This window comes from Macrobrachium rosenbergii, chromosome 6 (genome assembly GCF_040412425.1).
Source record: "Macrobrachium rosenbergii isolate ZJJX-2024 chromosome 6, ASM4041242v1, whole genome shotgun sequence".
NCBI classification, from domain to species: domain Eukaryota; kingdom Metazoa; phylum Arthropoda; class Malacostraca; order Decapoda; family Palaemonidae; genus Macrobrachium; species Macrobrachium rosenbergii.
In genome coordinates, this window is record NC_089746.1 from 47936596 (window position 1) to 47962460 (window position 25865).

Here is a 25865-nt window from a genome sequence, read left to right on the forward strand (position 1 = left end):
ATAAAAAATGACATGAACCCTCTTATAATTTAATTAACTTTTTTTTTATTTAGGGATTAAGTCATTTTTAACGTTTATTTAACGTCCAAACAAAAAGCGAACAAATAATAGGGAATATTCGAGCATATCCAACTTTTGGAAAACAGCAAACATCAGTTCATAAAGTGGAAGGAACCCCACTCAGTGCCTTCTTGTTAGGAGGGAAATTTGCTGTCCTATTATTGGCTGTCTATGACATCATTAACTGCGCATGCTGCCATATATCTCTAACCATCTAATGCTAAACTGTCATTTATTTCAACTGTCTCGTCTTTGCGTATATGTCAGTTGTCACAGACTTAAATTCTATATACAGTATTTTCTAACAGATTTGAAATAAAGAAATGCTTTTTAAGCACTCATTATTCGAGATTTTCCTTCAGAGTTACCAGTTTTTGTTAACAGTGGTGTAAGAGGAATATTCTTATCCAAGGAGTCTGGAGTTATAACGAAGAAACCACCCATATTTACCAATAATTTGAACCATAAGATCTTATTTCTTATCTTTAGCTCCTATATATAACAAAGTATTTTGAAGTAATTTTTAGGCGATAATGACAATGAGTATCCACATAAATCCAAAGTTTTTTTTTTTTTTTGTGAGAATTAGTGCTCACAAAGTTGGCTACTATAGAGGAATGTTAGGTCAGAATAAAAGGCGCAACACTAATTGGTCACTTTCATGGACTGAAAAATATATAAAATACTTCAGGTGTAGATCAAGTTCTTATTTAAACCTACAGTGATTCTATATACATTTAATAGCTGACATGGTCTTAGAGCGGACACCTCTCAAGTGATATCTGTAGATATTTTTAAAAATTTAAACAATTTTTTTTTCAGATGTGACACCTAACAACTAAATCACTACGACAACAACGAGAGCGGAAACACGTCTGCACCTCCCATTCAGAGACACGATTGATGACGTCATCAAACATAGTTAAAAGAAAACATTTCTAGTATGGACGGACATACGGTACACGAGAGTTTGTTCTTATTTTTAATTATATTACACTCTGGCTATTGATGCTTTGTATTCTGTACTAAACAATTTCATTTATATATATATATATATATATATATATATATATATATATATATATATATATATATATATATATATATATATACACACACATACACTAGCTAACTAGCTAACCAACCCGGCATTGCCCGGAAAAACTCTGAGTGATAGTCTACGTGTAGGGGAGGGAAAAGGGAAATGGGAGGGGAGGGAAAGAGAAGGAGAGGGGGGGGGGAGGAGGAAGAGGGAGAAGGGGAGGGAAGGAAGAAAGGAGACTGGGAAGGGTTTGTGTTGTCGGTCCCACTGGCAGTTCTACTTTTTTCATGCGACGTTCACCCTCCGAACAGTTGTGGGTGAACAGACAGGTATTACTGTGGTGACTGTCCCTTTTATTCAGGGATTACCTGTACTGACTGTCCCTTTTATCCAGGCATTACTGTACTGACTGTCCCTTTTATCCAGTTATTACTGTGATGACTGTCCCTTTTATCCAGAAATTACTGTGAAAACTATCCCTTTTATCCAGTCATTACTGTTCTGTCTGTCCCTTTTTATCCAGGTATTACTGTAGTGACTGTCATTTTTATCCAAGTATTACTGAAGTGACTGTCCCTCTTATCTAGGTATTACTGTGGTGGCTGATCCTTTTCTCTAAGTATTACTGTTCTGCTTGACACCTGTAACCAGGTATTACTGTGCTGACTGTCACCTTTAGTCAGATATTACTGTACTGTCTGTCCCTTTTATCCAGGTATTACTGTACTGTCTGCCCCTGTTGTCCAGGTATTACTGTGGTGACTGTCCCTTTTATCCAGTATTTCTGTGCTGTCTGTCCCTCTTATCCAGATATTACTGCGGTAACTGTACCTTTTATCCAAGTATTACTGTGGTGACTGTGCCTATTATCTAGGTATTACTGTGGTGACTGTCCCTTTTATCCAGGTATTACTATGTTGTCTGACACCTTTAACTAAGTATTACTGTTGTGTCTGTCACCTAACCAGATATTATTGTACTGTCTGTCCCTTTTATCCAGGTATTACTGTGATGACTGTTCCTTTTATCCAGGTATTGCTATGCTGTCTGTCCCCTTTAACCAAGTATTACTGTGCTGTCTGTCCCCTTTAACCAGGTATTACTGTATTGTCTGTCCCTTTTATCCATGTATTACTGTACTGTCTGCCCCTTTTATCCATGTGTTACTGTGGTGACTGTCCCTTTTATCCAGTATTACTTTTATCCAGTTATTACTGTGATGCCAGTTATTACTGTGATGCCTGTCCCTTTTATCCATGTATTACTGTGATGACTGTCCTTTTTATCCAGGTATTACTGTTCTATCTGTCCCTTTTACCCAGGTATTACTGTGGTAACTGTCCCTTGTATCTAGGTATTATTGTGGTGACTGTCCCTTTTATGTAGGTACTACTGTGGTGACTGTCCCTTTTTTCTAGATATTACTGTGGTGGCTGTCTCTTTTATGCAGGTAAGGCCTGAAGAGACAGAAAGTCATATACCGGTTCAAATGCCAAACTAGAGGATGCCTCATTCATACATCGGCAAGACAACCACCCGTCTCGTCATAGGTCTTTCTTACTTTCTACAGGAAGGCGCAATATTTAAGCACTAGGGAGAATTAGCTTAGACCGCCGTACGCTGTTAAAATCAGTTGAAATTTTGGACGCTACCACAGACTACTGTTCTTCATTAGATCTGTATGATCAGGCATTTCCGCCGAAATTAACAAGATGTATGAAATCCTCACTATTCCCTTCATTACCTTCAGAAGTCGCCGGAGTAGCATCTGCAAACGGAATACCTGAGGACGGCAGTATAACTTTTCTCCTCTCTCTCTCTCTCTCTCTCTCTCTCTCTCTCTCTCTCTCTCTCTCTCTCTCTCTCTCTGTCATGACGTCGAACAACGACACACCCCCTCCCATCCACCGATGCCATATGAGAAGTATCCCTCCAAGAAACAGTTCACCGAGTAGAGGCGTCTACCAATGACAAAGGTGCTAAAACTTGGGTTAAAATGGAATTTCATAACTACTACAGTAAAGAAGTCATTATGTAGTGGATGCTGGACAAGGTACCTTGAAATTTCTAAACATTAAAAGTAAACAATAAAAAAAATGTGGAATAATAAAGTTAGTATAAGTGAGGTCTAAAAAATTAATCTGAAAACTTCAGTGCCATTTGAATGGGCCATTTGAATCAAAACAGAAACTTGAACAAAATGAAGTGATGTAGACAGAACAGCTGTTGTTGAGGGAGGGGAGGGGGCGGCGATGAGCATTTATGAGGAACTTAAAGAATAAACAGTGCCTATATTTGAAGGAAAAGAAGAGAGTAAGGGACAAGCATCGTAGAGACTCACCATTTTTGCCCCGTCTCCTTTTACAGACGTCGCCATCTTGGGAATTCTCGTGACCTCTGACCTTGTGCCGATATCAGAATCTGTGATGATCCTTTTTAATTTTTTCTCTCTTTTCCTTTACTTTTTTTGTTTTATTTCATTCTCTCTTACAACCTTTTCATCCTTTCAGTACTGTTCGCTTTGTATCCTGTATTTTGTTTTACATTCTTTTATTCACTGTTTTCGTTCAGCTTCTGTTGCAGCCTATCATTTTTACAATTTTTTTTTTATTACCGTCGTCCTTATTTACGTCCGTCACCAAAAGAATCTTATCCTTTTGTCTTAGCCATTCGTTCTTTGTTTACAAAAGTTTAAATATATATTGTTGAAAGTATTATTCATATCATTACAATAATCAAATTTATCTATATCACAAACACTTTTGAACTTCAAATACCTGATTTTCGATGCACCTGTGTCTTAAAGCGTCAATGCGATTCGTTCTGTTTCCAAGATGAGTCAATATATTTATACAGAGTGGATCATTTCCTATAAACACACAGTAATACATTAAAAGCAACTGAAACCGATATTATGGGGAATGATTACAATAAGTAATCATTAATATCAGGACTGGAATATAAAATTTAGGCCAAAAGCCCAGCGCTGGGACCTATGAGGTCATTCAACGCTGAAAGGGAAATTGAGAGTAAAAGGGCTTTAATGGTGTAACAGGAAAAAAACCTCACAGTTGCACCGTGAAACAAAAATCGAAGACAGAGAATATGAACAGAGGTACAGTAAAAGGGGATGAAAGGAGTTGCAGCTCGGGACCGAAGGAACACTGCAAAGATCCCTAGATAAAGTCTTCAGTGCACCGTGTGAGATGCACTGCAGGCACCACCCCATTAGGTAAATTCACAAAATCACTGATTCAATCATAGAAAACTTATAATGATTATAAATTCTTGTATGATCTCACGTGTTCCAAATCTCACTCATTTTGCCATTTATTATTCTGAGCTACGCAACATTTTCCTTCTTAAACACAAAGTAAGAGATGATGTCACAGTACAGTTTCGAGAATTCATTTTTTCCCCGAGAGAGAGCTTATTGCCGTGATAAAAGCTGTAACGCCCCTGCCTGCATTCACCTTGAATGCGCTTACTTCACCTGCGGGGACACCACTTGATTGCAGGTGTCACCCACACACAACACCAACGCCTAACCATCTTGTTAAAATCCTTTCGTAGGAACACAACACGTGAGGTTTGTTTATTTAGGTACAAAGCGCACTGCTCGCTTTCTGTGGCACTTGCAACACTTCAACTTGGATTTCGTTCAACTCACTTCCGTTACTTCTGCTCAACAACACTTCACGAAATGAGGCTTTTTTGAATTATTGTCTCAAAGAATTATCTTATGGGTATTGTCAAATATAATAATAATAATAATAATAATAATAATAATAATAATAATAATAATAATAATAATAATTAGTAACTCCGTCCATTTCGGCCCATTGTTGATATAGGGAATAATATTTTACTTCATTTCGTCTTTGCTTGTGGAACAGAGATATCAACATTGACTTATTCCAGTCAAACTCAAATTTAGCGCTTGAACAGGTAATTGAAAAAAACTCAGTCGACTTCATCAGGAACGTTATCTCGCAGAAAGGTGCATAAAACCAAATTTTTTATTACCAAAGCCAAATGGCTGGAACAAAACAACGTACGTTATCTTAATGACTTCGACTTCCTATTACTCCGGTATCTGGCAGAGGTTATAAAGCATGTTAGTATAGCAATCTGAGAAACAAAAGTACAGTACAGTATGAGCAACTGAGGGATACAAGATGATTGTATAAATCGTTGATTATTGCCATAAAAGTGATCGTTATTATTCAATATACGGACACATTCCTGTGAAACAAGACAATATCAGGAAACTAGAAAATTTGCTATTAACTTTGCCAACAGTTGTACCCAGAAATGGATGTTAATTTGTAAAGTAAGGCAGAGCGCACTGAAGAAATAAAATTCAGTATTGGTTAAATAAATAAAATTATCGTCATTAATCATTGTTCGGTTACACTCCTGTGAAACAAGAAGTGTTGTGTACTCCTGTGTTGGCGTTTGCGCTTGATCACATATATATTCACATATATGTGCGTGTCCTAACTGTACCATCGCTTCGCATGTACGTTTGCATATAGTACAATAATTCTATTATGCCTGACTGCTCTCCGGAGAAGAAAATTCATATTGGTTTATACAGGAGCCCCTTTTAAGGAGGGGCGTTCAGAGGTTAAAACAACTCTGGGTTCATAAGAGAAGGCAAATAAGCAGGCGAATGTCTAGTCAACATCACAAATGAAAGAAAAAAAAACAAGTTGCAGACGAAACGACAACTAGTTGTTTGCGGGAGAAATCGATTAAAAAACGAAAATTTCCAGATAAGATTCATGTAACATGAAAGAAGGGAAGACATCTTTGTTAAAATTCAGTTCATTGTCAATGGTGAATCAAATCGTTTAGCAAAATATACAAAATGTTCTGTATTTATATGGGATAGTCACTAATGAATCACTACCTTGTCTTATAATTTTTCGTTAAAGAAGTAATTTTCTCCGCATTTCATTTAAGCATAAACTCATCGTAAATAAAAAAACACTTTGATGACAGGTTCATTGCCTTGTTAACTTTCCAATTGATGACATTTAAATGTATACATTTTTGTCGACTTAGACCAAACAATTCGTTGCAACTCAGACGTTTTCCAAGATAAAATTCCTAGGATTAAATCCAGAATCAATACTTCAGTAGTTACCCCTCAATTACTGTATTTCTTTTCACAGGTGTAACCCATATGCATGGCAATTCAGGTAAGAGAGGAATGGTGGGAGGGGTGGGGCGTGGCAAGAGGGCTGGGATGGGTTGTTTAGGTTTTGGAGGAGTATCAAGCCTTCTGATTCTTGAGTAAGAGGAAGTGAGGAGGCGAGATAAGGAATAGTAGGAGGTGGAGGTGGAAGAGAGGGGTGAGGAGGAGGGAGGAGTATGAGGAAGCCGTGACCAGTTCCTTTACTGTATCTCTCTCTCTCTCTCTCTCCCAGTCCACCACCCAAGAACTAGTGTCAACCAGTCCGCCCACAGACGCCAACGTTCACCACCCACCTTCTTCATAATGGGTTTCCTTTACGTGCATGGCGTCGTGTACACCAATAATTGGTCTTCTTCTGTTGTCGAAACCCACTGACGAACAGGTTTACCACCAGATACATTCGTATCTAGAGCAGGATTTTAAGAGATCATTTAACGATCATGACAATACTTCATTAACTCACCGCAGTCATCAAATTTTTCTTAGTGTCATTACCTCGTGATCCCTCCAAGTCTGGCTATTTGTATTAATTTTGAGAATGATAAAAGTTAAAACAATATGTTAAATGAAACTTTCTAATGACCAATTATTGCCCCGTACTTTCAGTTCAAGAGGCTGTCAATTAAAATTTCGACCACATTAGATGAGCATCCATATTCCTCCCAAAATAAGTGCCTCTTTCTTTTAGGGACAGCACTAATACACGGACAAGACAAAATACTCAAGAGTTTCCTCTCTCGCATTCAGTTGGCTGGGGGAACTAAACTTCTGGAGTTGTAGAAAGTGACCCATAAAACCTTTTCAACAAGCTACCTCCAGATAGGATGGCATCGAGACAAACTAAAGTTTCATAATCAAGTTACTTGTGTAGCCGGGAGTTTTGGCAATGAAAGTAAAAATAAGGCATGTTGCTATATTTAATTACTTATTCAGACAAGTTGCATTACCAATTATAAACTTTACAAGACCTTACAAGACCTTCAGCTACAAAACCTACAGCAGAGATTTTAGTCAAAGGGTACAAATCGAAAAACGTCTTTACGGAATTTCGTGCAACGCTTTCAACACAGATCCAACGTAGTTCTGATTTTCCCATTTTAGATATATACTTTGTACTTATCTAGGTATCTTGCCTACCAGGCTATCCATTAGGTCACATGTCCAGAATAGTGAACAAATTCATTTTTATATTTTTTCTTAATTTTAGGTTAAAGTGATTGCAGTATATCAACAGTATTGTAATGGGATCTAATAATTCTTTGATAAATTCAAGGTTAAGCATTCAAATTGCTCTCACTAACAGACTTTGAATGCTTTACGAGGCATTAGAATGGTACTCTTACAGTAATTTAAATCATACTTATATCAAGCCTTTTGAAAGGTTCAGAACTTAGAACTTATTTTCAGAAATATTTTTTAATATTTCCATAAACTATAGTTTTCACTTCAAAATTTTCTTATATTCAGAATTTGTAGAAATTTCAAATTATCTATGACCAAAGGATACTCGAGACGAACTGGTAATGTTTATTAAAAGTACATTTAAATTCTGTATCACAAAGATCCACTTAATTTTAGCTTTCCGCAGTAGCATTTCTCACATACCTTTTCTTCAGATATCCAACTATGCTCTGTTCTGGAGAACTGTTAGTGACTCCATCCGAGTCCGCAGCCTCATTTTCATCTGCGACAGACCCGTCAGCTTGTCTTGCAAGTTGTCGGAGGTTTTCAGTAGCTCCTCCAGCATTAACATTTCCATATGCATTTGAACCCGTGCTGTACTTCACATGCCAAGCCTCATGAGGTTTTGTATTGACTTCCTTGTACTTGTTGTGCCATGCGTTATGTTCTTTTTCATAATCAAACGAATTACTTGTGGTGTAGTCTGACTTTGAGTAACTCTGGCTGTACCCACTGCTTTCTCCATAGCTTCCCCATTTACTGCTAGATGTTTGGGCGTAATTGTCTCCATAGCCTTCGTGTCTGTCCTCGTACAAAGCACCAGATTCGTAACCATCATACTTATTTTCATAAGCAGAGCCGTAGCTACCTTGCTTGAAGCCGTAATTGTCATGCTTGTTCTCATAGCCAGATTTATACGAGTCATCTTTGTTATCTGTACCATAACTGCTGAATTTGTTGTAATTAGAACCATACCCACCATAACTTTCCTCGTATCTGTAACCACGATTACTGCCAAAGTCGTCACTGGAGCTGTCGCCATAGCGGTAGCTCGAGTCATCCTTGTCACCATAGCCAGTGTTGTAACCATAGCCAATGTCGAGCTTTTTGCCATAAGCCATAGCCAGTGTTGAGCTTGTCGCCGAAGCCATAGCCAGTGTCGAGCTTGTCGCCGTACCCATAGCCAGTACCAGAGCCAAGCTTATCGCCATAGCCAGTGCCTAGCTTGTCACTGTAGCCAAAGCCGGTATTGAGTTTGTCGCCGTAGCCATACCCAGTGTCTAGCTGGTCATCATAGCCATAGCCGTTGTCAGGCTTGTTGCCATAACCATAACCAGTGTTGAACTTGTTATCATAACCAAAGTCATTGTATCCTTTATATCTGTTCCCATGGTGGAGATCTTTATCATACTTCCCAAGGTATTCTTCAAAAGTATCAAAATATGCCTCATCGTATCTACCTTTGTGATCACCATTGGGGTACCCATCATAAGCACCTGAAAAACCATCATAAAAGTCTCTCTTGATATTAGCTTCGTGTTTAAGTTTTTTGTAATTATGTTTATCCACGAGCTCTTGTGGGTCATACTCATCTTTAAATTTGCCTTTTGATCTATATCCACCAAAGTTTTCATATTTCTCAGTATTATACAAACTTCCGTAACTCTGCTCAATATTTTTATTACCATACTCTCCCCCAATTGCATATCCCGAGTCAAAACCACCTCTATGGTATCCTGAATCAAACTGGTCTTTGTAGCCATACCTTTGACTTGGGTAGTCCTGTCCATAGTCCTGTCCACTACTATATTTAGTTTGGCCATAAGTGCCCCCGTAAATTCCTCCTTGAGTACTTCCATAACTGGTCCCTTGAGTGCTGCTGTAAGCAGTTCCTTGAGCGCTTCCATAAACTGTTCCCTGAGCGCTTCCATAAACAGTTCCTTCAACACTTCCATAAGTAGTTCCTTGACCAGTTCCATAAGTAGTTCCTTGAGCAGTTCCGTAAGTAGTTCCTTGACCAGTTCCGTAAGTAGTTCCTTGAGCAGTTCCATACGTAGTTCCTTGAGCAGTTCCATAAGTAGTTCCGTGAGCAGTTCCATACGTAGTTCCTTGAGCAGTTCCATAGGTGGCCCCTGAACATTCCCGTAAGTGGCCCCTGAACATTCCATAGGTGGCCCCTGAGCATTCCCATAAGGTGGCCCCTGAGCGTTCCCGTAGTGGCCCCCTGAGGGCAGTTCCCAAACGCAGCCCCTGAGCAGTTCCATAAAGTGGCCCCTGGGGGCTTCCAAAATTGCCCCCTGAGTGCTTCCATAAACGACCCTTGAGCGCTCCCAGTAGTAGTTGGCCTGAGCAGTTCCTACGAGTGAGCAGTCCCATAAAGTGGCCCCTGAGTGCTCCCAAAATTGGCCCCCTGAGTGCTCCCATAAGTGGCCCCCTGAGTGCTCCCATAAGTGGCCCCCTGAGTGCTCCCATAAGTGGCCCCCTGAGTGCTCCCATAAGTGGCCCCCTGAGTGCTTCCATAAGTGGCCCCCTGAGTGCTCCATAAGTGGCCCCTGAGTGCTCCCATAAGTGGCCCCCTGAGTGCTCCCATAAGTGGCCCCCTGAGTGCTTCCATAAGTGGCCCCCTGAGTGCTTCCATAAGTGGCCCCCTGAGTGCTTCCATAAGTGGCCCCCTGAGTACCCCTGAAGTGCTCCCTTGAGCACCTCCATAAGTGTTAGTATTCTGATTTGTGTTTATGTTTGTGTTTATACCTTGACTGGTTGAGGCATAACCACCTTGATAACTTTGTTCAGTTTGTCCTGTACTTGAACTACTACTGGCAGCATAATTCCCAGTTTGCTGTACATTACCACTAGAATACTGACCAAACAATGCACCACTTTGTTGCGTACTGCCACTAACTTGTTGGCTACCACTAAACGAGCTCTGATAAGCACTGCCGAATGAGGACTGTGCACTGTTGAATGAGGAATGTTGAAAGGTACCATAGACACTGGACTGACTTGAAGCACCTTGGAAATTAAAACCAAATCTCGAATTATTTGAAGATGTACCATCACTGAATGATGTCGAACCTAAGAAAGGTACCCCTCTAATGACATTCAAGATGAAATCTGCATAGAAGCCAACATCAACTAAAGCAGTTGGAAGGCCTCTGTCGCATCCAGCACTCCACGATATCAGACCTGTAAATGTATTATGTCTGAGAATATAGCACTTGTGTTTTCTGGATAAATACCAGAAATTTTAAGTGTAATTGGAAAACACTTTTAAATTTAATGAGAAATGGCTCTTGGTAAAAGTTTTGTAACATTTAACTTATATAAAACTAGCTCCATTGCCTCAGCATTTAACAGTAAATATAAAACTCGCTCCATTGCCTCAGCATTTAACAGTAAATTATTCTGTTTTACACAATTACATCCAATTTCTTTGGCAGGTTTTAAGCAGCCATAACTAGAATTTACCATTACGGTTTTACTTTAAGCATTATTTATTTATCTAGACTAAATTCTGTTGACTAGCCAACCAACGATTAGCATTAGCCATTATAACAAAAAAAAAACCTTCTGTTCACAAAATCAGTATTGCAATTCGTGTCTCTTAATACTTCTTTGCAAATTTTTCTCTACATAACTTCTGTTCACAATGCTATTGACAAGATATTGCACAACCACCAAAACAAACCAAGTACTGTATAATTTACCTTGCAAAACAAACTCTCCAGCAACAGTCCTGCAAACCAAACCACTTCCACCATCTCCCTGCGAGACATACAAAAGAGAAGGTGCAGTTAGCACAGTCAGCTCTGACTTCAAAATTCTAGGAGAAATTCTCAAAATTCTAGGGATATGCATATGGAACAGAGCTTTGTTTAATGCAAATGCTTCATGAAACACTAAATAGGCACTATTAAAACTTATCTACTGCTCTTCTCTGGACAAAAGGGCAGCAAAGACTAATTTTATACCAATATACAACCACAGACTACGTACTCAAGGCAAACTTACAGAGGTTTGAGTTTGCGTGATGTGCCAAGTTTGAGTATGAATGAGGTGGTGCCAAGTTTTTGAGGTGGTAGTTTGAATGAGGTGGTGCCAAGTTTTTGAGGTGGTATGGATGAAGGAGGTGGTGCCAAGTTTGAGTATGGATGAGGTGGTGCCAAGTTTTTGAGGTGGTATGGATGAAGGAGGTGGTGCCAAGTTTGAGTATGGATGAGGTGGTGCCAAGTTTGAGTATGGATGAGGTGGTGCCAAGTTTGAGTATGAAGGAGGTGGTGCCAAGTTTGAGTATGAAGGAGGTGGTGCCAAGTTTGAGTATGAATGAGGTGGTGCCAGGTTTGAGTATGAATGAGGTGGTGCCAAGTTTGAGTATGAAGGAGGTGGTGCCAAGTTTGGGTATGAAGGAGGTGGTGCCAAGTTTGGGTATGAATGAGGTGATGCCAAGTTTGAGTATGAATGAGGTGGTGCCAAGTTTGAGTATGAATGAGGTGATGCCAAGTTTGAGTATGAATGAGGTGAAACTGGGATCTGCAGAACTCCCAAGATGAAAAGTTTACATTTTTTCAGATTTTGAGATGAAGGAGGTGGTTATTTACTAGGAGGTTCAGTGCTCAGTATGAAGGAGGTGATAAGTTATTGAAGGAGGTTGGTAGTTTGAATATTTAAGGTGGTGCCAAGTTTGAGTATGAAGGAGCTGTAGTATGGTGGTGACAAGTTTAATATACAAGTTTTAATTTACTCATCTCAGATGGTACTTCATAGGTTTGAGTATGAATGGGTGGTGGTTTAGTAAAAATATAGCTTTTACATTAAGAAAATTGTAAAAAAAATAAACTTGCAGCAAATACTAAGGTGAAAAGTTTATTTTTCAATTTTAAAATCTCCATTTTCAGCCCAAGGATAAGTTATTGGGTTGGTACTGAATATTTAATGCCAAAAATTTTAAAGCAGCAAACTAATATACAAGTTTTAATTTGATATCAATTTTAAAAAAATTAAGAAAATTTTAAACCCCATGCCTAAGGTGATATAAATTTTAAAAGCAGTTTTCCCAGAGGTTTTATGTGACCATTCACATAAAGCTAAAGTTAAGTATACGTTAGTTTAACCAGACCACTGAGCTGATTAACAGCTCTCTCAGGGCTGATCCGAAGGATTAGACTTATTTTACGTGGCTAAGAACCAATTGGTTACCTAGCAATGGGACCTACAGCTTACTGTGGAATCCGAACCACATTATACCAAGAAATGAATTTCTGTCACCAGAAATAAATTCCTCTAATTCTTCATTGGCCGGCCGGAGACTCGAACTCGGGCCTAGCAGAGTGCTAGCCGAGAACTCTATCGACTCGTCCAACGAGGAACTACTTAAAGCTAAAACGAAGAGTAACGATTTAATCTTGCATGTAAGCAATCCAGTGAACATTTAATTGTTCCTGTACTTCTTTCTGTATAACCGCACAAAGCTTCCACTACGGGCAGATTATCTTCCGTTTAAGAACTTACATGGCAAGAATCTCTCTGATGAAGACCTTTGACACAAGTAACTCCTGGTAACAGCTTGAAGAACACTCCTAATGATTTCACTTTCCTTAGCTGTTGCTCGCATCTGTCTGATCCCACAAGCACCAGGCCGGAGTCCTTTAAAACTGGATGGAAATTTGTGATTCTGGGAGAGCCTTGCTGTATAAAAAGCAGTTCAGAATATAGTAACCACCATTTTTGTTTTACTTATTCAGTAAAAACACAGCAATCAAGACAAATTACTTCCTTTTGACACACATGACTCAAAACTAGACAAGATACAATCGTTTCTCATTGAAAAATATCCTGGACACTGTCCAATTGGCACACAGTCTAACAAGAGATCGATATTTATTTGCAATTCACTAATGTGTAACAATAAAAAAAAGGTAATCCATCTATGCTGTTCAAAGAAATTTCTCTAATATAGTTCAAATTTTTACGATAAGATAATGTTCTAATTTATGGTTGCACTAACAGTGACAAGGGGAAAAATACATAACAGTAAATTAAAAGGTTTACCCTGGCTGGTGTGACCGATCCCCAGCCGGGAACATAGCATTCCTGTTTATCTGACGCCGCTCCTTCCCCTGGGAAACATACTCGGGCAACATTCGGAAGTGACAGGACTGAAAACTTCAAAACCAAGACAGCCAGGTCTGACTTAAGGGTAGGTTTGGTATAATCTGCAGACGAAGATGATTCATCGGTAAAACTTTAAGAAAACCTTGTGCCTTAGGCATATCTGCACTCTAAATTTCAAGGATCCCTTGTCGATTTTTGATTGTGGCCAATAAAACTTGAGGATTAACTCCATTCTTTTGGACCTACGTCAGCTTTTACGAGTGTTCGTTGAATATTTAATTAAACTAGTTCAAGTTGTACGCATAAAATCTCAAGTCTTTCAGTTTGTGTTTTGAATAACAAAAAGCCTCTGGACTTACTGGGATGGAAAACAATACTTGTGAGTTCAACATCGTAAGACGGCTGACTCTCCGTGTTGCTCGTCAGGTCGTAATCTCCGACTCTTACCCTTAACGCCTGCGCAGTGTACTGAAGTTCGTGGAAAAAAAAACAAGGATATAGAGGGAGTCATCACGTATTTATGATAATGATGAAATATGAACTACTATAGGATGTTTTTTCATCAACTACTATAGGATGTTTGAAAACCAGTAAGTCTGAGCCTATAATGTTAAAAAATTTTAGCTACCTCCCTCACACCAAGACTGTTTGCGATTCTACCTTTTTAGACAATGAACTTAGGTTTCATCGTAAACTGAAACCTTTAAACGATCCAATTAAATGGTAATTGGTACCGGATATGCTAGTTTCAGGACGAGAGAGAGAACTAATGTAATCTAGTAAGAGCACAACTACGTGAATTTTCAACATTACAAAAAAGTCTAAGATGGCGTAATTATTAAAAGCCCATGGAGAAAGCTATAAAAATTCTGTCTCCTGCATACAGTTATTTGCTATCACTATAAACAATTACTGTAGACCTTACTTAAGATTCTAGGTCAATTTGAATAAGTGACACTTTCACAAGGTTCTCTGTAGAACATCTTGAAAGCTAGCATAAAAGGTGAATGGGACTTGAAATTTAAAATAGTTTACCCTGCAACAATTATCTTACAATTTGCGTTCTCCTACGTCATTCTGCTCTAGAGAAAACGGAAATATAAACCGTAAACATATGCTACACTACTCCATTTCAACTCACCGCATCTACGCAGTGCGCCACAGTTATAACATGTCTATCCGCAACAATTGTTCCGCCACACAAGTATTCCCTGTTGACTGTCAGTAATGCAACCTGCAAGAATTTGACATAAATCAGTTACTGAATTTATTTATTTTCATTTGATTCATTTTCACTTTTACTATAATTCAATCTTGAATACATTGAAGTATCTGTACTTACGTGCCACGGATATTGTCCTTCTCTGGTTAAGCCTGCATTGGTAAGATCCGCGTTGTACGGCGTGGACTGATGAGCAGCGATTCCTTGACCAATGGGTTTCCCGCACGATGAAGGAACCTATCGGAAAACGAGCTTTGCGTAACGAGAAAACATCCATCTTACCTCAAACCTCCAAATATTCAGGATGCTAAAACTGATCCAAAATTGCTTTGGGTTGCATTTATACACAACAGACTTGCGTACCTATTAATAAATACATTAAATAAACCATGAAATTCCAAACCTAAGTACATTTCACATCGACAGTTTAATTAAGAAAAAATCACGTAAATTTAAAAATAACGTACGCCTGGTCTTGGGATAGACTGAGATGATGTGCCTTCTGCTGAACGACCGCTGAATTCAGTGCCATTTTCTGGAGCCGACTCAAATGGTAATGCGGCAGATACTACTATAATGGTGTCTGGAAAAAATGGGCAGATACTACTATAATGGTGTCTGGAAAAAATGGGCAACACGTTACGTCGTGGAAAACCGTTCCTGCCCTTTTCACGTTAAACATGAAACCTTATACTTTCCGCCATCATACAACGCCTTCATTTTCCGGCAACATTATCTTTCCTTTCAACATGCCATTTCCACCAACAGTTTAATATTTTGGCTGGAAATGATATTCTCAGCAGTAACAAAAATTCAATTTCTGAACTAACAGCAATGCATCCAAATGAAACGTCCGCATAATATAGTATAGCTTAAATATTTTCGAGAATTTATTGTATTACTTTGTGGGTGGTGCCAAATTAATCAATATAAACATCACGAAAACCGCAAGCCATATTTATTTCAAATGTCTTATTTCAGTACTACAGATATGCTATACTGAGATAACTGCCCTATTTCAGTATTTCAGTTATGCTTCACTGAAACTGCTACTGTTATGCTTTACTAAAAAAGACTAAAAGCTTAAAGCTATAAACCATGGGCTGCGTTACCTAATATCGTCTTTTATAGTATCAAAGTCGTTCAATGAAGCCTGATCACCCAACCTTTCTACAAAGGATAAACCGATTAAAAATTACGTACCGTTAACTTCAATCCCGTTTTCTAATTCGGCGTCGTCTGTTAAGTCACCTGGAAAATTTATGAAGTCGTTAGAATCTAAACTATTATGGAGGTTAATTGATGTATAGACTCAAGAAAAAACTACAACTGTTTTGATAAGTTCTAAGCAATCCAAAGCATTTGAACATAAGAGCCAAATAAGATTGTCGACTGCTATAGATACTCACTGGCAGTGATTTCTCGTCGCTTCCGAGTTTGTGAATAGGTGGCGAGACCTTTTTAAGAAAAGGTATGATGGTTATAATAGAGACCAGGAACATCACTTTTGATTCAGTTCATGATTTTTAGAATAGGACAAAGAACAAAATACTTTTGATTCAATTTATTATTGTTAGAATTGGGACAAACAAAATACTTTGATTCAATTTATGATTGTTAGAACAGGGACAAAAAATTTTGATTCAGTTTACATATAAAACACTTTAAATTAGCACAAACGTTAAGTTTAATGTTCAACTTACGTGGACCAGAAAGGGAGCCGAGTGTTTTGCTGTAATCAAATATTCTTGGGCTGTGTTTTATTACTTCTACGTTTATATTGCCAGCTATAAGGAAAAATTAAATTATGTACTTAGCCTTAGATATTTTAAGCATCCAACAAACTGGATGAATTTCAGGTGGTTACTTTCTAATAATTCTAGTTTATAGCTTAAAGCACTATGATGGGTCTAGCATAATAATTATAGTTTTATGTCTGTTGTAAAAGTATGATACAGTTTTAAATTAAGTCTGAATTAAATGAAATTTTGAATACCATTTTAAAATTCTTAAAATATTTTAAAAGTGTCTACTATTTAAAGCAAAGATAAAACAAGTTACCCTCTAAACCTTGAAAAGTGTACAAGTCCAAATTCCGAAGCATGCAAAAATCAAAATCCTAATTCCTAAAACTCGTTTCAATTTATATTTTTAACTATATGAGAACGACACCTTTAGATTACTCTTTCAAGTTTATCAACTGCACCACCAAATGCACTTTCATTACACTTTTCTTGAATGATATATTGTAAGCCTATAAAAACCATTTTAGTCCTTTGCAAAAATCTGATTAATAGGACTTTTCTAACGACTAAAACAATTTTAAAGGCCTCCCCGAACCTCACCCCAAAAGACCAAAAGGTGAGAAGTTTACTTTATTTCCTTAGGGTAAATAAGATAAAAAACTGCCGTTTGCAACTCACGTGCGAATCGGGGTGCCACAACAGGAGCATTGTTCAGGGCTTCATATATGGCATTGATGAATATGTGAACTGAGCAACAGGTCCATGAAACCGTATCCCAGGTGTGTCCACACTGATACTGAAACTGAAAAACCAGCCATCAATTCAGGATGTTAAACGATGAGCAACGTAAAGTTCCAATGCGTTGAAGTTCGCACAATAGTTTCATCACAAGCCATTCTTCCTTGAAAACAATGGTCTTAATATCAGTGAATGTTCAATTAATCTGGAATGGCAATCTGGGGTGAAACTGAAATTAAAACCTAAGCATTAAGCGCTACAAAATGTTTCTAAACAAAACCTGTCACTTTTTAAATCAAATATTTCATGTAGCAACTATTGAGCTTCGCCCTTTTAAATGCTACCCCTTTAGGAATTCAGTTACGGATCACGACAAGTTTAGCTTCAGTAAAGACTGAGCTTCTTTTAAATGTGTCACTTTAGGGATTCATCGGGTCATCAAATATTTCAAAAGTTACAGAAAGAGCCTTCAGTAAAGCAACTACTGAGCTTCGCCCTTTTAAATGCTACCTGTCACTTTGAATTGTTACGGATTATCAAATATTTTACAGAAAGAGGCCCTTTTTAAATGCTACCCGTCACTTTAGGAATTCAGTTACGGGTCATCAAATATTTCAAAAGTTACAGAAAGAGGCTTCAGTAAAGCAACTATTGAGCTTCGCCCTTTTAAATGCTACCTGTCACTTTAGGAATTCAGTTACGGGTCATCAAATATTTCAAAAGTTACAGAAAGAGGCTTCAGTAAAGCAACTATTGAGCTTCGCCCTTTTAAATGCTACCTGTCACCTTAGGAATTCAGTTACGGATCATCAAATATTTCAAAAGTTACAGAAAGAGCCTTCAGTAAAGCAACTATTGAGCTTCGCCCTTTTAAATACTGTCCTAAGCAAGTTCGAGAAATTATAACCCAGCTGCATGAATTTTGCTTCAAGTAAAACGTTGCAAAGGTCACATTTGTCACTGGCAACTTTAATGAAAAGCATACCTTGGATGGATACCAAACAGCATTTCAACAATAACTTACATTAATTATATCTCCCATGAGGGCCCCACTGTAACGAATAGATGCTCCTGGACATACAGCTGGAGGAACGCACACACTGTAGCTTGGGCAAATGGGCGGTGGCTTCTTGAGATCCGGAACAGTCACTTCTGTCGCCTCATGTCCAGGCCACGGTAGTACCACTAATCCTCGTATGACTGTCACGTTCTGCAGTAAGAAAGTGAATATCAAAGTACTGCAAGACCAATCATTAACCGTTTTGGTTAAGCCAATGAGATATAGATGCTTTAATATTAGGAGCTGTGTAAAATATATGTGGAATAAATTGGTGAACGTCACAGGTCAAGTCCAAAACTTTAAACTATGATAATTCCTTTCAATGTAATCCACATTTCCTGAATGAGCACATCTTTAAAATATCTTTTTAAGCTTATACCACGCACAATTCATCAAATGAGATTAAGTATGCAAGCAATTCTATTAGGCACGGTACTTTGATGAACTTATTGCATTTGTATCAGTAGCACATCACAAAGCTCATTCCTCTTGAAGGTCTTCGCGGGTACTTCTAAAGATACTAGAAATTATAATTCAGTTTTTCCGGCTGGAAATTTCATACAGATTCGTCATTAAATAAACAGGACACCATAAAGTATGTCCTTACGTTTAGAGCTTCAGATTCGTGACAATCTTTAATAAATTTGCAAGTAAAAGGGATTATAGGAGGATAGATTGAAAATACTGAAGTATATGATAGGCTAATCCTATCCACTATGAATCCTGGTCTTTGCAATTTTGAAGTTGAAAGCCATCCTACACTTAGGCAAGCTCAAATTCACAACAAAGCTAAGGTAATATTAAGAATTAACGGTCAATACCATACTTCTGGTACAAAGTACGATCAATTCTGTTACGATCAATTCTGTTATCAACTCCAAACTCAAAAGATTTATATAGAAATGACACTGGTACATACTTCTTTTGGATAAAACCAGTTCGTCCTGGAAGGAGTGTAATCTGTTGAGATGTTAAAAAGTCCCGTCTCTGCACAACACACGTAATCCTCTGTGCTGATTACACCACACACATACTGGAATTTCAGTGTTCTATTGACGATTTGACATGGACAATACAAAGTTAACTAGGTTAAATTCAACTTAACTGATTAAGAAAAATTCAAAATGCAAGATTTCTATATATACGGAAAAGAGTTTTTATTTCAAAAGCTGTGGATATATCTTAAGACACTTAAAATAATGGTAGAAAACTGAGACAAAATATTACCTCCACTAACCGACTTGAATCTGTCGCATTATATGCATGTACCACTGAGCCATCATTGCAGTTTTCGCTCGGGACACACCATGCATTTGAAGGGCAAGCATACCTAAAGGCTTTGGTCGAATTTAAGTACCCAAACACCATCCATATCAGAACGATCTGCGAGTGGAAAGTGAAAAGTTGATGTACTCTTAAAGTTAGATTAATATATAATTATACAATTAAACAGATTTCGTCCTGACAACTTCAATGCCTAGGTCTCACAATTATATCATGAATCAAGCATGAAAATGCAGAACTGTTTCAATTTGCAAACAACGGAGACTCAAGTGCTGAAAAGTAGCATTCTCTCAAAATTAGTTTTATGTTTAAGCTTAATGATTGTTCTGTTTATATTGAAATGCAGACTTCCATCTTGGCTTTTCCTGCTATCGAATGGTTTTTGGTTTTAATTTAGGCTAAGCAACATACAAACTTAATGCTGCGAGTGCATGACAGCACAAATCGCATATCCAAAATTTAACCTATATTCCATCTTAGCTTTTCCTGCTATTGAATGGTTTTTGGTTTTAATTTAGGCTGAGCAACATACAAACTTATTGCTATGAGTGCATGACAGCACAAATCGCATATCCAAAATTTAACATATATGGTGCAGTAGTTGTAGGGAGCCTCGATGGCTCAGTCGGTTACAGCAGCAGCTTCGGACTTCGTAGAGGTCTGTGGCGCGGGTTCAAATCCGCAGCCGACTGATCAGAGGGGCAGACACTTTGCTATCCGTGTAGACATCCCGGGATTATATATGTAATCAACGGATAGGTTTGCTTAAAAAAGCAAATGGGTGTTACAGACTAAATACACACACAAAACAAAGCCACTACACCACCTTCTAAAAAAACAAACATCTCACACGTCTCGAACTCTCGCCCTACCCCGCGCAACGACAACTCTGCTGGGAAGAAAGGGCGTTGGGTCGGTATGATACATGAAACATACGCTACCGGGGTCTAAGCGATGTCAGGCAGGGCAGCCGATCGAGATTACAGGTCTACCCCAAAGCCAAATCAAGAAAGTCCTTCAAAAGAAGGCATCGTGCTTACCCCATACAAAAATGGGAAAAATGCACGTTAAAAGAAGAAGAAGAAGATGGTGCAGTAGTTGTAGCATTGCAGCCATCCACTACCATCACCAGGTTAGTGTATTAAAAACAGTTTTGCTCACGTTCTGCAAGTTTAAGTGATTTAGGATTGTTACTGTGTATAACAGCTTTAGCAGTCAAGTTGCCAAGTGAGGATAACCTCAAAATATTTACCATATATGTTGCCTATGGCAACCATTACTGTACAGATGCTTGCTTGCTGATGCTGCAGTTGCAATTACTTAAAAAAAGTTTCAAATAATTAACCAACCAACTATAGTACTTCAGCTGCCAGTAGAAAACTATAATTAGCTCTAGATAGGATACTTAAATATACTTAAATATACCCAAAAATTACTTAAGTGCCTAGAATCCCTTGGACCATGCAAATTTCCAGTTGGTGCCAATTAGCCTAGTAAGCCTAGGCCAACTTTGGGAACTTCGCCTAAGGCCAATAAATATTTCTTCATTGTGGGAACAGTGCATAAAATTATTCGATGTAGGTTTTGAAAGATGATATGACGAGTGGTCGACCCGGGAAACTTGCTAATCGAAACCGCTTTCAGGTCGGCTCATGTTGATCAAAACTACCCAAAGTGTAAATCAATGCCATAACCTACACAATCAGCAAAAGGCGTTCACTGTCAACCAGTTTCCATAAAGTCAAATATCTATAGCAAGTTTGACAAAAACCACGGCGAGCAATACTATTGTTCTAAACTTCCGCCTTATGAAATAAAAGTATATTAAAGTCTACAGTACGAACATACCAAACCATCCAAAGTTAACCATTACACAAAATGGGTTCATATTTCATTCCTCTAGGAACCTGCATTAACTCTAAAAGGCTTTATAGTTAATCCTGCAACTTGAAGCATTCTAAATTTGCGTTATTTTTCCAAATTTTTATTAAAAATAACAGTCTCCGGCTATCTTTATTTTGGTAGATTCCGGACCCCGGTGGAAGCAAGGAATCCTATCTCAAAAGACACGCCCCTTAAACCAAAAGAAAAAAAGCACACGAAGATATCACAACACTTAATTTAAGGAACCGTCAAGACCCCATCACTCCCATGCCCTCTGAAACCTAACACATCACTTCCATCTCACCTTCATGCTGAAGGACATTTCGGAAAACGCCGGGAGAAAATCAGATGGCGTCGTCCATGCAACAAGAGCACGAATCCAGATCTCCTTTTTTTGTGTGTGTATGTCAACGGGATTGAGTAATTGTGCTCCCAGCGACGCCAAGATGTCCGAGTGCGGGGAATGTTAACCGCAACTGCTTGCGAAAGAGTCCTGGCGATTTCCAAGAGGACTGGAAGACGAACTGTCAAATGGTAGCCACGACTAGGATAGTTAACTATCTGTTAACGCTGAGTGCATAGTTGATCGGCAATAGTTCTTTCCTAATGTTTTGTAGAAAATTTAAACTTATCACTTTTGAGAAGTTCATATTTTATCCCTAAGAGAATGAAATAAAGAAAATTAAGAAAATAAATATATAAATAGGTAAATTTTCAAGCGATACCTGATTTTGTAAAAGTTGTTTACAGGTGCTCCTTCATTACAGCCGCTTTCCAAGCTACGAAACAGTTAAGGTTGTTTTAATCTGTGTATGACCACGACTTCTGCTCTTATTGCACCCAATATTCTGTGGCTTTCGAAGTGTAAAGTAATTTCTTACAATATTTTCCTTTAATCCTTTGACTGGAATTCTTTAGCTAGTTTTGATATGTATAGTATGCAATACACAAATACACACACAAACACACACGCACACACACACATACCACCCATTCGCACGCCGGCCGAAAATACATCACAAATACTTCGAATCATACCTCGCAACGCAACGCCCCCATTAATCAAAAATCTAATTAAAAACAAGCCAGATGCCCATAAACAGAAACGCTTGGATAATTAATTGTGCGCCTCTAATGGCTTTCCGGTACCAGCCAATAAAAGCGCTGCGCAATCTCCCAATGACAAATGGCTTCGCCCCTTCCGCAAGTAAACACCGCCGCTCGATTTTCCGGATAGCCAGCACAAGGTCCTTCCTTTCGTTCGTTCGTCATTGGGAGCGATGGCATCGATGCGGTCATGAGTTTTCGGCAGACGGAATCTCGTGGAATCTCTTTAGGTAAAAGGTCGTTTTACTGGGGAGTAATCTCCTCAAAAGTTCAAGCGAAGATGCAATGCATTACTACTTAATACTATTCTCCTTGCATTTTAATACATTTTTACTCATTTATCAATTTATTAATTTATTTTTTTTAATAAGAGATCTCCTCTTTCTGTATTTCTCCCCTCCCCAACTCTTACTTCTTCCTAAGCAGCACCATATTCTATGAAGTTCCTCGCTGGACGAGCGGGTTCCGTTCTCAGCTACCACTCTGTTGGTCGTGAGTTGGAATCTCCGACCGGCCAGTGAAGAATAAGAGGAATTTATTTCTGGTGATAGAAATTAATTTCTCGCAATAATGTGGCGCGGATTCCACAATAAGCTGTAGGTCCCGTTGTTAGGTAACCAATTGGTTTTTAGCCACGTAAAATAAGTCTAATCCCTCGGGCCAGCCCTAGGAGAGCTGTTAATCAGCTCAGTGGTATGGTTAAACTAATATATACTTAACTTTTTTTTAACCATATTCTATGGAAGCTTGAATCTTCCTTATGAATAGGGTTCATCTTCTGAGTAATAATAATAAGACATTTTCCTTGGTGTTAATGATCTTAAGGGCGAGTAGTCTCATAGGCAAGCATCTTTTAATAATTCTTCTCTTTGGTAATAATCCCCTCACGGATTATCCAGGCTAAGTAATCACCGTAGTTAAGTGATTTCTTTTCTGTGGGCATGTAATACTGCAGTTAAGGAATCTCCTTTTGAGTGAGTAATCTAGTAGTTAAGTGATCATCTATAGGTATGCAATTTTATGAGCAGGTGACCTTCACTGAGTGAATAATTTTCTGAGTGAGCTAATTTGTCACGTTAATTCGACAAGTAATCTCTTCATGGATATGTAATCTTGCGATTTAGAAATCTGCTCGCTGGTAAGAGAAATTAAGTTATTATCTATAAGAAAGTAATCTAGGTATTCTTCAGTGGCTTACCAATCTCAGTGAACTTTGACAGAGAAAAGCCTTTTGGTAAGTAATCTCCTCTTTGATGAGACACCTGTGTGTATTTCGTTAGTCAGCCGGCATCATCTTTTCAGGGATAGACGATAGGATGTCCAAATTCGCACTAGAAACTGTTTCCAAATTGGTTTCGGAAACTCTGCTGCTATTCCGAACTGTAATAGATAAAAGAGAATTTTGCTTTATCAGCATATGGTAATGAACCAAAACTATTATAATTTTTTTTTTTTCAAAATAAAAATGGTCTTCAGTCGAGGCTTTATTTGTTTTAGCTCTGGTCCTAGGAAGGTCTGGAGTGCTTTAATGTTTAGATTTAGTCAGTAAAATGCTCAGTTCCTTATTGAACATAAGGAAGCTATTGTAAGTTTTCCATATTCTAATTATTTTTCAAACTAAACCTTACTGTTGTTAGATTAAACTGCCCTTTGGAGAGTACGGCCTCTTGCTCCAAAGTGCACACCATAGGGTGAGTCTGCAGTTTACTGACAACAAAGATTAATGCATATTGACAGAAGGCAAAAAATACGAAATCTTAACCCGAAAAATAAACCTCTAATCAAAACGACGCTTTCACATCAAATATTAACTGGAATTCAGTGCGAACAAGAAACCACAAAAATTATAAAAAAAAAAGATACCCATAACTAAAAACCCCTCTTCATCACTATTTATGTCTGCATCCATCACCCTTCTGCTCTTTCCCTTTCACAGCCCCAAGGATTATTTTCCTTCCAGTTCGGCAGAATAAAGCAGAAGCACCGACTAAAAGTTACAGATATCCCTGCATGACTGTTTATGTATGTATCCATCACCTCACCCTTTTCTTCGCCCTTTCTCCGCGCCTCCTCTTTCACCAAGTTGTTCCTCTTCCTTTTCTCTCGCTTCCCCCTTGTTTGCTTTTCCTATTCATTGCTCCCGACCTAAACTTACTGTCCATCACTTTCCCTTTACCCTCTCCCCGTCACGTTTGCTTTTCATTCGAGACTTCACTCACTCTTTCTGGAGCCCGAGAAGGGGTTTTGGCTTCAGTTCCCCTGGTCTTTGTGAAGACGCGATTTCTGGTACTCCCACACATCACACATACACACAGTGTGCCTTTGTATCTCTATACATAGATGGGTAAACCTTTGTAAGGGCGCGTGCATACACACACACAAACATATATATATATATATATATATATATATATATATATATATATATATATACACATATATATACAGTATACTGTATATTGTGTATGTCTATCTATCTCTCTATCTGTCTACCTATCTATCTATCTATCTATATATATATATATATATATATATCTATCTATCTATATATATATATATATATATATATGTATATATATATATATATATATATATATATATATATATATATATATATATATATATATATATATATATATATATATATATCGTTTAATATCTAATTCACTATACCTTGGGAATAACTTAAACCAAAAGGGAAGCACTTATCAATTATAATTCCCCTCGGGTATAAGTTGTTCCCGAGGTATAATGAACTGGAAATTAAACGACATTTGTGGCTTAATATCACTGTGTATGTGACAAAAATTCAAACACGCACAAACACACTAATTGTACTTCAGATTTTAAAAATCAATGCACTTGTACTTGCGCCAAAAGTACTTGAAAAATCAAGTTCTTTCAAGTACTTTTCAAGTACAGTACAGGTACACTACCATAAACAATGAAATAACTATAACTGCTTTACAATGATTAAGCGGCTTATAGTAAAATATTTTACTTAAATTAGTGTAAAAAGTAAGTTATTAAATAATAATAATAGTAATAATAATATTAAGTTTACATCAATTATAGCTACAAATGTACTGCAGTAGTATTAAACTATCTGGCCACTCTCGTGCCGTAGGGGGAAGGAGAGTTTTTTTTTTATTAAAAGTTGTTATTGTGCTATACAAGTGAAAATTTTGACTTTCATATTGAACACCATCAATGTCCTGACCTTTTTG

The 25865-nt window shown here is 38.0% G+C and overlaps 2 protein-coding genes across 2 annotated transcripts; both read right to left on the minus strand.

The window, feature by feature from the left end:
* Positions 1–7818: 7818 nt before the first annotated feature.
* LOC136839524 (uncharacterized) lies at positions 7819–22012 on the minus strand. Its single transcript, XM_067105739.1, has 17 exons — positions 21836–22012; positions 19591–19746; positions 19283–19396; positions 18328–18513; positions 17244–17367; positions 16524–16607; positions 16230–16277; positions 16024–16071; positions 15288–15403; positions 14941–15057; positions 14740–14832; positions 13958–14066; positions 13536–13699; positions 12996–13172; positions 11195–11252; positions 9872–10673; positions 7819–9806 (listed from the first exon to the last, which is right to left on the minus strand). Exons 1-17 carry the CDS (start codon positions 21851–21853, stop codon positions 8768–8770), a joined length of 3453 nt encoding a protein of 1150 aa, XP_066961840.1. The 5' UTR covers positions 21854–22012; the 3' UTR covers positions 7819–8767.
* LOC136839840 (uncharacterized) lies at positions 7880–8698 on the minus strand. The gene has a single exon (XM_067106170.1). The coding sequence runs from the start codon at positions 8696–8698 to the stop codon at positions 7880–7882; it is 819 nt and encodes a 272-aa protein (XP_066962271.1).
* Positions 22013–25865: the final 3853 nt, after the last annotated feature.

What these genes read in the sequence shown, in the direction of transcription:
- LOC136839840 (XM_067106170.1), bottom strand. Translation starts at nt 8,698, where the DNA reads ATGGCGATAAGCTTGGCTCTGGTACTGGCTATGGGTACGGCGACAAGC.
- LOC136839524 (XM_067105739.1), bottom strand. An exon ending in GATCGGTCACACCAGCCAGG is followed by an intron (nt 13,173 to 13,535) that starts GTAAACCTTTTA and finishes CTTTTTATACAG; the next exon opens with CAAGGCTCTCCCAGAATCAC. An exon ending in AATTTTGGGAGCACTCAGGG is followed by an intron (nt 9,807 to 9,871) that starts GCCACTTTATGG and finishes GGAGCGCTCAAG; the next exon opens with GGTCGTTTATGGAAGCACTC.